Genomic DNA, 14,967 nt, shown 5'->3' on the forward strand with positions numbered 1-14,967 from the left:
TGAGACCAGAGTTGTGTTGTCCTTGCTAAAATCAGAGCCTGCATGGCACTTTAGGCTGGTGGGATAGGAAACGGAGCACCACAGCCAGTGTCCCCAGGCCTGGCCAGGGCTAGGGGCTTTTCCTGGCTGTTCCCTGCCGCCAGAGTTCCTCCACCCTACCTCCTCGGAATTTCAGTCTCATTACGCACTTGATAGAATTTGGTTCCCTCCAGGACCTTCTCTGAGGGAGAGAAGGCACTGGCCAGACCACATGAGCATTCTGTTGTCTGTAGTTTGAAATTGGTTTTCGGTTTGTACTTTTCTCAGCGTACATTGAATCAGGGCCATCCTCCCCATCCCCGGTCAAAACAGCCCCTCGGTCACAGCTGGGTTTTCCAAGGCCCCCCTGGTAGAGATTGCATTTCTGGAAGAGCCCTCCAGAAACAGGCGCAGAAGACTTAGTCTCAGCCAGGAGAGGAGTTCCACTTCGTGTTTGAACTCCCTGCTCTATGTGTATGCTCACTTTTTTTTATTTTTTATTTTTATTTTTTTGTGGTACTAAAGATTGAGTTTAGCACCCTATATCTCTGAGCTGTTTTCCTTTTTTGTTTGTTTATCTGTTTTTGTTTGTTGTTTGTTTGGTTTTTGTTTTGAGACAGGGTTTCTCTCTGTAGCCCTGGATGTCCTGGAACTTGTTCTATAGTCCAGACTGCTCTTTCTGCCTCTGCCTCCCTAGTGCTCGGATTAAAGGTGTGCACCACCACGCCCGATTCTAAGCTGTTTTCTGAGCCCTTTTTGGATATGGGAGAGAGAGAAAAAAAAGTATGTATGTATATAATTTTATTCTATATTAATATATAGTTATATATAAATATGTTATTCACATATATAATTATATATGACTATATATACAAAAACCAGGAACTCCGGTTATAAAGCCGAGGACTAGTCTTGGACCCTGGTGACTTTTCTGAGGCTCTTGTCAGCTGTCTTGACTGAAGTGGAAATGGCTCCTGCTATGTTCAAATAGTCGTCAGGACCTGCAGGGCCCACAGTGTAGCTTCTCAGCCCCTGGGGGAGGGATATGAATTGATACACTTACTGGATTTTATTAAAAACTGTTGGATTTTTATGATGCATATACATTATTTTCTTTCCTAAAAGTCATGTTAATCACTGTTTTCTTGGTTGGGACAGGGTCTCAGTGGTAGCCTTGGCTAGCTTAGAGTGGACTAGGGAGTTAGGCTGCTTTCAAACAGTACACGGCCTGGAGTACCAGGATGATAGGCGTCGGCTGTACATCTGCGTCTGCCACTTTGGCTGTTCAAGAATCAGCTCATCAACCTGGTGAGGTGCCTAGGATTACAAGTTCTATGTTTCGCTTAGGTCGCTGAGATTATAGGGGCCAGTGTTGGCAGCGTGACTTCCTGGGTTTGGAGGAACATGGGTGAATCATGTTTACTTTCCTGAAACGCGCAGCTAGTTTGGACCGTGTCTTATACACTTGCTGATTCTAGCTTGCTGGTGTCTCCGCCGCCTCCAACTCTTGTGTTCTTTGTGTTCCCTGTAGGTGGTCCCTCCCAAGGAGTGGAAGCCACGAACGTCCTATGATGATATTGATGATCTGGTCATCCCTGCGCCCATCCAGCAGCTGGTGACTGGCCAGTCTGGTCTCTTCACTCAGTACAACATCCAGAAGAAAGCCATGACTGTTCGTGAGTTCCGCAAGATCGCCAACAGTGACAAGTGAGTAGGAACGCTTTTGGAGTCTTCCATTTTGTTCTGCTTTGTCCTTGAGGCACAGTTTTGCTCTGTGTAGCCTCAGAGGCCCTCATCCTCCTAATGCAGCAGGTAGGAGGCACGGTTTCTAGTGAAAATATACTTTCTCTTAACATCTAGGTCTGGATTTGCTTCTTCTTCTTTTTCCTGTTTTTTCCAAGACAGGGTTTCTCTGCCTGACTGTCCTGGACTCACTTTGTAGACCACAGATACCTGTTTACCTCTGTCTCCTGAGTGCTGGGACTATAGGCGTGTGCCATTGCACAGCTTAGAATTGCTTCTTTCTTTCTTTTCTTGGTTTTTCCAGGACAGGGTTTCTCTGTGTAGCCTTGGCTGTGCTGGACTCGCTTTATAGAGGCCAACTTTCAGAAGTCAGTTCTCTCCTTTCTATATATTTATAGTCTTTTCTTCCACTCCTCTCTTGTTATAACCCTGAACATAATGCTAAACATAACCCTGACCTGAACGGGACCCTAACATGATCTTAATTGTTAAAAAACTCTGACAGCCTATAACCTGCTCTTTTTGAAATGTACACGTAGGTCTTCTGAAATGCACCGTTAGCGATATGTGAGTAAATATATCCACATTATTATAAACCAAGTTAATATAAACCTCCACTTTTACATGGGTTATGGGAACCAAACTCAGAACATCAGGCTTGTGAAAAGTAGTTTTACTCACTGAGCCGTCTCTCTGGCCCTGGGATGGCTTCTTCATAGTTGTCCAAGGGGCTGCTATCTTACTGGAGAGCACTTGGTTCAGGCATCAGTTCTTTTTCTGCTCTTTTAATGGAAGACTTTCCTTCTCACAGTGCTCTGTCACAGTCTGAACTTCTTTGCATTGTTTTTAAACTTTGAATTAGTTTATTTTGATTAATCAATTTATTTTTGTTTTTTGAGACAGGGTTTCTCTACATAGCTTTGGTCTAGAACTTGCTTTGTATATCAGGTTGGCCTCAAATTCACAGAGATCTGCCTGCCTCTGCCTCCTGAGTGCTGGGATTAAAGGCGTGTGCCACCACCACCCAGCTTTGTCTTTTTGAGACAGGGTCTTATAATATCCTAGGCTAGCCTCTATTTCATTATGTAGCTGAGGGTGACTTCCTAATCTTTCTGACTCTATTTCCAAGTCCCAGGATTACAGGCTAAACCTGGCCATGTTCTTCAAAAAATAATATATTTACTTACTTATTATGAGAGTATGTAAACATGCATGTCATGGCACTTGTGCGGAAATCAAAAAAACTTAACTCTGGGAGTCACTGCTCTCTTTCCGCTGTAAGGGTCCGTAGGCTCTGTTCGCCCACCAGGGCATCTTGCCAGCCCTTGTTCTGTTTTTGTTGTTTTTAGTTTTTCTGAGACAGGGTTTCTCTGTTCTCTGTATAGCCTTGGCCGTCCTGGACTTGATTGGCAGGTCAGGCTGGCCTCAAGCTCACAGCCGTCCACCTGCCTCTGCCTCCCTGAGTGCTGGGATTACGGGTGTGCGCCACCACACCCACCTCCGGCCCTTGTTCTTATACAAAGTCTTACTGCTGTCTTCTCATCACTAGCAGTAATTAATTTTTTTTATTTTTTAAATTTTAGTGTGTCATTTCCATCCTCCTCTGTCTGTCACGTGCAGCCAGCACATCTCACTGCGGCCCAGGCACTCACAAAATGTGAATGAGTAGTTACCAAGCTGGTTGCTATCTGCTTGTCCTTCTCACGCCCTCCTGCTGTTCTCTCTTCCCAGCGTCTCAGCTCACACTGTTGTCTGCAGCTGTTTCTAGGCTGTTTTTAAGATGTAGCTCTTAATCTCATTCTCGCTTCAGAGAGTGACTTTTTTTTGCTTCTTGCATTGCACTCTGCCCTGAATCATCATTCTATTTATTTATTTATTTATTTATTTATTTATTTATTACTTATGCAATGTGTGTTAGCATGTACACCTGCACGCCAGAAGAGGGAACCAGATTTCATGTTTAGATGGTTGTGAGCCACCAAGTGGTTGCTGGGAATTGAACTCAGGACCTTTGGGGAAGAGCAATCAGTGCTCTTATCCTCTGAGCCATCTCTCCAGCCCCCTGAATCATCATTCTTGAATCTTCTCACTTGCCACTTAGCTCTTCATCCTTGAGGACCCACAGGGGATCCCTTCCTTTTCCCTTTCTTCATTCCCCGAGTCTTGCTGGCGCACACGTCTTGACTTCAGCCTGGCAGTTGGAGCTCCACCTCCACTGAGCAAGCCCAGGTAGAAGTCTTGCTTTTCCATCTTCACCTCTGGGTGTGTTCAGTGTACTTTACTGTCAACCTCCCTCCCACCTCTGGTGTCCTCTCCTCTTTGCCTTTTCATTTTGCTTGTCACAGTACGAATTAAGATGTGCTCTGTGGATGGAAGTGTGAGCCATCCTTCATGCCTGCCCAGCTGCGCCGGGGGCCGGGCTTGCCTGCCTGCTTTCCACATGAGGCCTTCATCAAGGCTTCATCCTCCTTTCTGTCATCTCTCTTAAGAAAACCCAGAACTTCCGTGTGTGTATATATGAACGTGTAACCTGATGTATGTGCACCACAAGCGTGTCAGAAGAGGAGATCAGATCGCGTGGGACTAGAGTTATAGACAGTTGTGAGCCACCACGCAGGCCCTGGGAAGCTAATCCGAGTCCTAGAAGAGCAGTCAGTGCTCGTAGCTGAGCCATGTCCCCAGACCCCTGTCACCTCTGCTTGTCAGCACTTGTCAGTTTTTCTGCTGGTTTTGGTTTTTTGAGACAGGGTTTCTCTGTGTAGCCCTGGCTATCCTGGAACTCAAACTAAAGATCAGGCTGGCCTTGAACTCACAGAGATCCACCTGCCTCTGCTTCGAAAGTGCTAGGATTAAAAGTGTGTGCCACTACCATCCAGCTTTTTTTTTTCCTACATGTAATTTTTAAGTTAAATTACTTAGTTTATTCCCTTTGCCTCAGTATACTTATTATTATTTTACTTATTTTGTGTATGTGTGTTGTGTGTGGCCTCATGCAAGCCTTTACCAATGAACTGCATTCCCACCCACTACCCTGAGATATAAAAAGCTTTTTTTAGCCCCTAATTTCTATTGCTGCCTAGTATTTTTTCCTCAAATACTGTTTTCCCCCATTAATTATGTGTTGAGCGTTAGCCTGAGAGGATTCTGGGAACACAGCAGTGACAAGGGAACTACGAGGATCAGTTTTCTTGCCCTTAGTGCAGCGACACTGGTGTTCTTCCATGGCTGCCGCTCTTCACACGCCCTGGAAGCGTTGGTGTCTGGGAGGGGCTGGATTTGTGTCTTTGGTTTTTGTTTGTAAGCCTGTCCTCCATGTCACTCTAGAATCTGCAGGGTGCAACAGTCTCTCTAGAGAGGGCAGGATCCCGTGTTCCTATGGGAGAGTGGGTTCACATCTGTGCCTTTGACCTTCCCCAGGCTTTGTCCTGTCCATGGCCTCCAGAGGGAGAGACATGTGTTAGATGTGCCTGGAACTCCCTGTGTAACCCAGGTAACCCAGGCCGTCTGTGACTCACCTCTGACCTCCGGAGTGTGCAAATGGGACTGTATTAGGGCTTGGAAGGCCAAGATTGCTCCCTTGTTTTATAAAGCAGAACAAATACAGATTTATTAAAGAACAGTGAAGGGGGAAGAAAAACCTCTTTAGAGTTGAGAGGTTCAAAGGGAGGAATCCTTTTTTTTTAAGGTTTACCTTTCTAATTTTATGTGTAAGGGCATTTGTCTGCTGATTTGCTGGTACACCAGGTACTCAGAGCACTAGCCGAGGCCAGAAGAGGGCATCAGATCCCCAGGAGCTGCGGTTAGGACGGCTGTGAGCCACCACACAGGTGCTGGGAGCCAAGAACAGCCAGTGCTCTTCACACTTAGCTTGCTTCAGCCCTGGAGGAAAGTTTGTTTTGTTTGTTTTTTGTTGTTTTCTAACAATTTTATTTGTCACCCTTGTCTGCGGGGTGGATGGGAGGGGGCCTTGCACGTGCTGTGGCCCATGTGTGCTGGGCAGAGGGCTGCACTGTGGAGACAGTTTTCTCCTTCTACTTTTATGTCGAACCTGGGGCCTGACTCGCGCTTGCACAGCAAGAACCTTTCTCATTAAGTCATCTGGTCAGCCCTCGCTTGTTGTTGTTTTAAAAAATTGTATTTTCTTTTATATATTAGTGTGTTTCTGTGTGTATACATGAGTGCTGGAACCTGCTGAGGCCAGCGTCCTTACGTCTGTTGGAACTAGGATGACAGGCAGCTGTGAGCTGCCTAATGTGGGTGCAGGGAATCAAAGTCAGGTCCTCTGTAAGAGCAGCACGTGCTCTAACGCTGAGCCATCTCTCGTGTAGCAGAGGGTGACCTTGCCCTGATGCTTGGCATCTACCTCCCAGGTCCCGGGGTTGCGGGGCATGTTCAGCCATGCCTGGTTCGAGTCCCAGAGCTTGTGCGTGCTAGGCTAGCACAGTTTTCAAGTGAGCCACATTCTTAGCCTTGTGTACTTTTCTTTTGGAATCTCTTGTTGTGCCTGGAATAGTGGCTCGTGTCTTACACGGGTCATAATGTCTAATAAACTTATGCTTCTGTATGTTAGTTACTTTTCTGTTTCTGTGACAAAGCACCATGACCAAGGCAACTTATGGAAGAAGCATTTAATTGGGCTTACAGTGTCAGAGCGTTAGAGTCCATGGTAGCACACTGACAGCATGGGGGCAGAAACGGCTGAGCTCACATCTTAAATGGCAAACGGGACAGAGTATGCTGGGGCCTGGCCAGAGGCTTTTGAAACCTTACGGCTTTCCCCAGGGACACACTTCCTCCAATAAGGCCACACTTCCTAATCCTTCCCAGTCCTACCAACTGGGGACCAAGTATTCAAACATGGGTTTGTGGGGCCCGTGCTCATCCAAACCACCACATCTGTAAATGGCTAACGTCTTTACTTTATTTTTGAAAGGTACTGCACCCCACGCTATAGTGAATTTGAAGAACTTGAACGTAAATACTGGAAGAACCTCACCTTCAATCCTCCCATCTACGGGGCAGATGTGAACGGAACTCTCTACGAAAAGGTGAGAGCACTAAGAGTCTTGCCACTTGTGTCCCGCACTCCGCAAGTAGGTGCTTGTCTGGTGAATGGGCCAGTGAACAGACATGATCGCCCACCGATCTGCTGCTGTCTCTTTCTTGTCGGCAGTGCTGCATGCGGCTTGGGTGCCGCGGTGTCCTTTTCAAGGCTGTGCGCACAGGCTGTGGGTGGTAGATGACGAACTCTAGAAAGGGTGTGCTGGATCACAGAAAAAAAAAGGCTTTGCGGGAGGCATCGGCCTGGGTTCTGCAGGAAGAGGTCCCGGACTGGTTGGATGAAAGGGTGGGGATTTAGCAGAAGCAGCATATTCTGGAATGGAGCACTTTGACTGGCTTGTGATCTAGTGCTTTTTTTTTGGGTGGGGGGAGGGGCTAACAAATCGGCCTTACTGTGGTAGAAGGGGGACTCTTTGGGCCTGCCTTTGGGTGAATAAAAAGACCTATAAGGCTTTTCAGGGACTGTCTCTCAGATCTTTAATATTGGCAACACTTATTGAAAGTAAATAGTTCAAAAGGAGAATTCTAACCTCGCCGATGTCAGTTTGGATGGTGGGAAGGCACATGCAGAAGGATGGGGGACAGGATGAAGGAAAAGGTCCAGAAAGCAGGAAGTGGGTCCCAAGGTCCATATGGAGGGGACGCAGGTGGGCGGAGGTTGGAGGAGCGCTAGAAGGGGACAGAAGGTGTGAGCTGTGAGAACCTGAGATGGAGGTGGGAAAACAGGGCACCGTAGTCCAGGGCTTGCTTAGGAGAGAGCCCTAGATGACCGTTAGAACCTCGGGAAAGGACGCGGTGGTCAGAGAGGACGAGTGATAGTTCTCTCCCTCCACCGTGTGGGTTCTGAGCATGGAGCTCAGGCCTCAGGCTTGATGACTGGTGCCTTCACCTGCTATGCTGTTTTGCTGGCCCTTTCTTAAATATTTTTAAAATTTACTTCATATTTTCAACTTTCTTTTATTTTTCTAAATTCATCTACAAACCTTCCATCTTTCTGTCTGTCCATCATCCTTCCTTCCTTTTCTTTTTTTGGACAGGATCTCATTATGTAGACCTGGCTGCCCAGAACTTGTTATGTAGGCCACACTGGTCTCGAACTCATAGAGACCTACCTGCCTCTGACTCTTGAATGCAGGGTGCTTTCCTGCCTTGCTCTTTGTTTATTTTGGATGTTATGGTTTTGGCGTGCCATATTTTAGTCAGCAGTGACAGCTCACTGAGGCCTCTGTACTGAAATCTGTGCTCTGGGCTGCTGTTTCCTTGGCAGCACGTTGATGAGTGGAATATTGGGCGGCTGAAGACCATCCTGGACCTTGTGGAAAAGGAGAGTGGGATCACCATTGAGGGGGTGAATACGCCCTACCTGTACTTCGGCATGTGGAAGACGTCATTTGCCTGGCACACGGAGGACATGGACCTGTACAGCATCAACTACCTGCACTTTGGAGAGCCAAAGTCATGGTAAAGTCAGCCTGCACTTGGCACTGCCCTCCGGCAGCCCGGGCTTCCGCCTTTTCATGCATGTGGCAAGTGCAGATTCTGGGTACCAGGTTTGGGATGGAGCTGGCATTCTGCATTGAGTTATATACTTTTGGAGCCCAGAATGCCTTTGAGTAGCAAGTTTTATTTTTGTTGTTCTTTGGTGTTTGAGTCAGGGTCTCAACCCTGTAGGTTAGGTTAGCCTTAAACTTGAGATCCTTCTGCTTCAGTTTCCCAGATGCTGGAATTAATAGGCATGCCCCTCCATGTATGGCTGAGTATAGGGGCTTAGAGAGCAGAGTTCGCCACACCTATGCATGGAGCCATGCTTTACTCGCTGGATTTACCCAGAGTCATGGGGCTTCCAGGCTGCCTGATGCTTTCTGATTCCCTCCTCTCAGGAGGCCTGTGGCTTTTCGCTTTTTGAGGTTTGTCTGTGTTGCCGTGGCTATTCTGGAACTCACTCTGTAGTCTAAGCTGGCCTCAGACTCAAAAGATCCACCTGCTTCTGCCTCCTGAGGGCTGGGATCTAAGGCATGCACCACCATTTAAGAAATTCCTGGGGCATTTCTTAAAGGCTGACTATCTTAGGTTTACTAAATTTACTCTCCAGATGGTAGGGAGATTTCTTTGCTTTGTGGAAAGGCATTTGGTGAGCATTAAATGAGTCTCTGCTGGACATGTCCCTGCTTTTCGTGTTGTTAGGGGAGACAGAGACCGACTCAGGGTCGTCTGTGTGTACTGCCCCGTCTCCCAGTCTCAGCCTTTTAGTGGAGGCTCTGCCTGTGACATCAATGGGCAACACACGGGAGACACCCAGCCCACAGAGGGCAGGCTGCTCAGGATGAGACAGGAAGTGCAGCAGTGGCAGGGCGGGGAAGGAAGCGCAGGTGGGCTGGAGGTTAGAGAAGCCGTTAGAAGATGAGAGCCAGGCTGAGACCTGGTGGGGCGGGAGGGGAACACTTCCCAGGCCTCCTGGATCCACAGGACATGTGTGCTTAGAAGTCCACCGGTGTTGTGTCCAGAAGGAGACAGTTCTGGGTCAATGTGCTGCCTCTCTGGTGCCAGGACCACACCCACGTTCCATCATACTGAATTGAAATAGTCTTCAGTATAAATTGTGAAAGCTAAAATGAGTTAACTGAATACAAAGCGTGGCAGTTTTGTGGAAGTTTTAAATAGTCTCAGGTGTTCTTATTTCCTTTGTTTTGCCATAAAGAGCAGCTCCTGTGATAGCTAGACACCACACTGTGGAGAGGAGTAATTAATCTGTTGGGTAATCAGGATGGCTTTAATGGTAGAACAATGGCTTCTTCAGTCTCAAGGTGTTGACTCTTTGGTTGCCATGTTTCCCATCCTCCAGCCTCTCCCTCAGGCCTTTCCCATCCTTCCCAGAGCTTCGTGAAAACCTTCACAGTAGTGTAATGCCCCTTCCTCAGCACGCATGAAACAGTTTAATTATATGTAAGTTCTTATTCAGTAAATGTCTTTATTAAGTGAGTGAATATAGAAGAAATAAATTTATACTTCTGTGTAGGCTTTCTACTCCTCTGTCTTAAAGTATTTTATTTCCATAGATCAGTTTTTAGCACCCCTTCCCTATATAGCTCAGGTTAGCCTTGAATTTTCTAGCCTCCTGTCTCTGCCTTCCTAGGCTTGCTTTGTTCTAGGTGTTTTTAGGAAGTACATTTTTAAGCCTGCTGTGGTGGAACACGCCTTTAATCCCAGCAGTAGGAGGCAGAGAGACTGGGAGACCTCTGTGAATTTCTGGTCAGCCTGCTCTACGGGCTGAGTTCCAGGCAAGACAGTGCAGTATACTGCGACCACGTCTCAACCCCAGCTTCCTCTGCGCCAAGATACAGTTTTAGCTTGCACACAGTGAATGTGCTTAGATAGGAGCTACAGTACCATATTTCAATTCATGAATGTGATGTGCAGTCAGGTTGGGCTATTCGGCATATCAGTCACCTCAGATGTTTGCCGTTTCCTTGACCTGGGAGCCCTCGGGATCTCTGCTTCCTTCAAGGTGTTTGTGAGCGAAAGCAAGTGCCTCACTCTCGCGTGTGCGCTGCTGGCGTCTGATGTTATTGTGTGATTGCAGGTACTCTGTTCCACCTGAGCATGGGAAACGCCTGGAGCGGCTTGCCAAAGGTACTGTGTCCCCTCCAGGTACAGCACAGCCTTCTCCCACTCTAGCTCTCTGCTCGGAGATGTTCATTCTCTGTGCTCACATGGCTTATGACCTTGCACGGGCCTGCGGGTGTGGTGGGGTGTGTGAACTCAGCTGCCAGCCTGCCTTAGTGGGGTGGGTGCAGTCTGAGCTGTCCCTCTTCTGCCTGTGAAAGACTTGGTCCTTTTCCTACTCTGCCTCCATCCCTCAAAACCTCAACTAGGAAGAGACTTGGTCAGTTTCTCCTAAGTTTCAAATATGAAAGCCTTGATTGAGTCGTTGTATGTGTGTGTGTGTGTGTGTGTGTTTGTGTATGTGTGTCTGTCTGTCTGTCTGTGTGTGTTTAGGTTCTTTCATGTAGACTTTGATAGGTTTGTGCTCTAGCATCTTTCCTATTTCAAGAGATCCTGGGTAGATCAAACTGTAGATGAGCTCCCTTCGAAAGGCTGGGCGTGCAGGCTCAGTGTTAGGGCCCAGAGAAGGTGTAAGTAGTTCTCAGCTCTCTAAGAGCAGAGGCAGCTTGAGTCTGATTACCCAGGTAACACTTCCCCTGGGAGAGCTGAAGGCTCACCACAGGGCTCAGGCTTCCTGTAACTGGAGCAGCGTTAGCACCCCTTTTCTTTTTTGCCTTTCATCTCAGCAGAGCTACGCAGTGACAGTCCCCACTCTCCACCCCCCAAAAAAGTTTTTGTTTTTTTTTACTGTAATTTTAATTTACATGCTTGAGTATATGTCTACTATAACTTTAATTTATATGCTTGAGTGTCTGTCTGTGTTTGTGAGTACCATTTGAGGAGGCCAGAAGAGGGTGTTAGATTTCTTGGAACTGGAGTTATAGGTGTTGTGAGCTGGCTTCCATGGTGCTGGGAACCAAACTCAGGCCCTCTGGAAGAGCAGTAAATGCTCCTAACTGTTGAACCATCTTTCCAGTCCCTCTTAGCATAACTTCGGTGACTGACCTTGTCACCCCTGAGATCTACAGATAGGAGTTGACCCCAGGATCACAGAGCTTGGGCAGAACCTCTTTAACTTAGACCTACCATCCTTTCGAACAGGCTTTTTCCCAGGAAGTGCTCAAAGCTGTGAGGCTTTCCTCCGCCACAAGATGACCCTGATTTCCCCATTAATGCTGAAGAAATATGGCATTCCCTTTGACAAGGTGAGCTGGCTGTGGTGCCCACAGAAGGCTTACACAGAAGCACCCCTTCCAGTGTTTGTTGGGCAGCTTTGCAGTCTATTGTTCCTGTCTCTAGGGTGGAGCTTGACAGCAGGTGGCTAATGTGCTCTCCTGGTGCTGAGGGCAGGCTCTGCCTTCCACACAGGGTTGATTTGGAAGATGGTTAATTAGTTTCTTCGCATGCATGTGGTGTTAAAAAGACAGCCCAAGACCTGACAGTTTTGACTTCCTTTGTTGATCAGGTTAAGGTCGCAAAGAAACACTCAGGAACCCAGTGTTAGGCTAGACCTCTGCCATGTATGGCAGCTGTTTCAGAGTTGCTCTTTTTCAGGTGACCCAAGAAGCTGGAGAATTTATGATTACTTTTCCGTACGGTTACCATGCTGGCTTCAACCACGGCTTCAACTGTGCTGAATCTACCAATTTTGCCACCCGTCGGTGGATTGAGTATGGCAAGCAAGCTGTACTGGTAAGCCTACTTGACTTCTTCCATGACACTGTGGCCAGAAGTATCTGAGTGAGGAAACTATTGTCAGAACTTTTTTTTTTTTTTTTTTTTTTTTTGAACTGTTGGATGGATATTTTTGAGCAGGCTGGATGGGGCATTTCATTTCTTTCTTTTTTGTTTGGGTTTTTTTTGAGACAGGGTTTCTCTGTAGCCCTGGCTGTCCTGAATCTGGCTTTATAAACTAGGCTGGCCTTGAGCTCACAGAGAACTGCCTGCCTCTGCCTCCCTCCATAGGCCTCTCAGCTTGGAATACTTTTGTACCCTTATGGAGCTAGATCTCTCTCATGCAAAAACGTTAGGCGTTTGCTTTAATTCTAGGCAGGCAGCAGGGTCCAGACTGTTGACCGGAAATAGTAAGATTGCCTGTTTGGTCCTGGCGTGGGTAGACGTCCAGGGCAGGCGGCTGCTCAGCATGTGGGAAGCATGTGCAGATTGTCTCTACCCATTCTCCTTAGAAACATTTGATTTGCTTGGTAGAGCCTAGTGCTGTGCATTCTGCTTTTTGTTTATGCTGTTTCCTTTAATTTGAAGACTCTGCAGGACAGTGAACTCTCAGCCTGAAAATGAAAACAGGATATATACTTTTTTTTTTTTTTTTTTGAGCTTCAGCATTGGCTAAAATTAGTCTATCAAATTTGGCATATATTGTACAAAATAATGCATTTCATCTGTCACATTCTCCCCCGCCTTATTTATTTATTTATTTATTTATTTAGTTATTGTATCCTGGCTATCCTGGTAATTACTCCATAGATCAGGCTGGCCTCAAATTCACAGAGATCTGCCTGCCTGTGCCTCCCAAGTGCTGGAATTAAAGGCATGTGTCACCACTGCCACCACTGGCTCATGTCATTTTGATATATGTTAAAAACATACTTGGTCACACCGGTAATTCCCCCTGGGAGGCTAAGGCAGGCAGATCTTTGTGAGTTCGAGGCTAGCCTGGTTTACAAAGTGAGTACAGGACAGCTGAAGTTATACAGAGAAACCCTGTCACAAATAAAACCAAAAACCAAACCAAAACAAAAACGTACTTGGTCATAATCCCCCCCATTGTCCTCTCGTGCGTCTTGTCCCAGCAATGTGATTTTAAACCTTCTAATGCTTTAATGCACTAGAGGGAGGAGGTGGGACATGGGAGGGTGGAGGTGGGACATGGGAGGGTGGAGGGAGGACATGAGAGGGTGGAGGGAGGACATGAGAGGGTGGAGGGGGGACATGGGAGGGTGGAGGGGGGACATGGGAAGGTGGAGCCAACCAGGCGTCCTCACTGTCGTTCTCCCGTTTTCCCGTGGCAGTGCTCGTGCAGAAAAGACATGGTGAAGATCTCCATGGACGTATTCGTGAGGCGGTTCCAGCCAGAACGCTACAAACTTTGGAAAGCTGGGAAGGATAGTACAGTTATTGACCACACTCTGCCCACACCAGAAGCAGCTGAGTTTCTGAAGGACAGTGGACTTACCTCAAAAGCTGAGAACGAGGAGTGTCCAGAGGAGGACATGGAAGGGGTCGAGCAGGGAGAGGAGGGAGATGTGAAGAGAAGGTACTGGGCAGGCTTGTGGGCGTGCTGTGGGGAGGAGGCAGCTACCACAGTTTGAATGTTCCGGGTTGTTTGTGCTGCACACAGGCAGGTCTTAGAAAAGGCTCTGGAAGCCACAGCACTGACATGCCCAGCAGCTTCCTGCTCAGGCATGAGGGTGGTGAGCTTGTGCTGTTCTCAGAGTCAGTGTTCCCCAGAATCACCTAAGTGTCTTCTGGAAGAAACGTGGGGGTAGGAGCAAGACTTACCTGCTCAGGGGGAATAAGTTGCATCTGGCTTCAGCAGGGTCTGAGCCGGAGTGTCTGTGCACGCTGAGGAAAGATGGGAGGGACGTTGTGGGCTGCCTGGTTTAGGCCAGGTGTCCACCAGAAAGCCTGGTCTCAGTCCTCAGAGTAGGTGTCCACAGTGGGCAGTGTGTGCACTATTCAGATGGTGGAATGGGCGAGGAGGTGTCCAGGCAGGCCTAGCCATCTGCTTTGTGTTGTGTGTGGCCAGGTATAAGTGCATCTGGCTGGATGGTGAATGGGTGACCATACGGGCTCTTAGAAGGTTTGCTTCCTCCTTGCAGCCTGGCCAAGCACCGGATAGGGACAAAGAGACACCGAGTCTGTCTTGAAATACCGCAGGAGGTGAGTCAGAGCGAGCTCTTCCCCAAGGAAGAGCTGAGTTCTGGACAGTACGAGATGACAGAGTGCCAGGCCACCCTCGCTCCAGTGAGGCCCACCCACAGCTCCGTGCGGCAAGTTGAGGACGGCCTTCCCTTCCCAGGTAAGCTGGCAGTGCTGGTTTGTCCACAGCCCTGACTGACAGCTGCCTGTTCGTGGGTCAGCCCTGTGTCGAGTTGCAGGGTCAGAAGGAAAAAGTGTGAGAGCCTGGTCTCTGAGCAGACCTGTACTGGAGGATAGAAGCGTTTTGCTTGGGGACATGGTAGGGCAGCCAGACACAGAGGAAAGGAGGTCTCAGGAAGACGCCACAGAAGGCTTCTGTGGAGATCAGGTGGGCGCGTGTAGCAGGGCCATCTGAGTAAGGGAGAGCCAGAGGAGGCCTAGGGATGGGAAGTACTGTCTCCTGGGGCCCCTGGTGATTTCCTCTGAATTTGATCCCAGGTTGGGATGGATGGATCCATGGTGAGGTGAGGTGAGGTGGTGTAGCGATGCTGCCATTTTATTTATTATCTACCCCATTCTTCAAAAACTCATGTATGGGGCAAAGTAATCCCAGCACTTGGGAGGCAGGACCCGCTGGATCTCTTGAGAGTTTGAGGCCAGCCT

General features: G+C 48.0%; 1 protein-coding gene across 4 annotated transcripts in view; it reads left to right on the forward strand.

Annotated features, from left to right (window-relative positions):
- Kdm4a (lysine demethylase 4A) overlaps positions 1 to 14,967 on the forward strand; it is a 47,369-nt gene that overhangs the window by 2,950 nt on the left and 29,452 nt on the right. For all 4 annotated transcript variants that reach the window (XM_021644528.2, XM_021644531.2, XM_021644529.2 and 1 more), the window contains exons 3-10: positions 1,550 to 1,725; positions 6,695 to 6,809; positions 8,090 to 8,283; positions 10,403 to 10,452; positions 11,527 to 11,630; positions 11,980 to 12,117; positions 13,455 to 13,699; positions 14,265 to 14,464. In XM_021644528.2, coding sequence (XP_021500203.1) covers positions 1,550 to 1,725; positions 6,695 to 6,809; positions 8,090 to 8,283; positions 10,403 to 10,452; positions 11,527 to 11,630; positions 11,980 to 12,117; positions 13,455 to 13,699; positions 14,265 to 14,464 — 1,222 coding nt within the window. The remainder of the gene's footprint in view (positions 1 to 1,549; positions 1,726 to 6,694; positions 6,810 to 8,089; positions 8,284 to 10,402; positions 10,453 to 11,526; positions 11,631 to 11,979; positions 12,118 to 13,454; positions 13,700 to 14,264; positions 14,465 to 14,967) is intronic.

The sequence above is a fragment of the Meriones unguiculatus genome, chromosome 3 (assembly GCF_030254825.1).
Source record: "Meriones unguiculatus strain TT.TT164.6M chromosome 3, Bangor_MerUng_6.1, whole genome shotgun sequence".
NCBI classification, from domain to species: Eukaryota; Metazoa; Chordata; class Mammalia; order Rodentia; family Muridae; genus Meriones; species Meriones unguiculatus.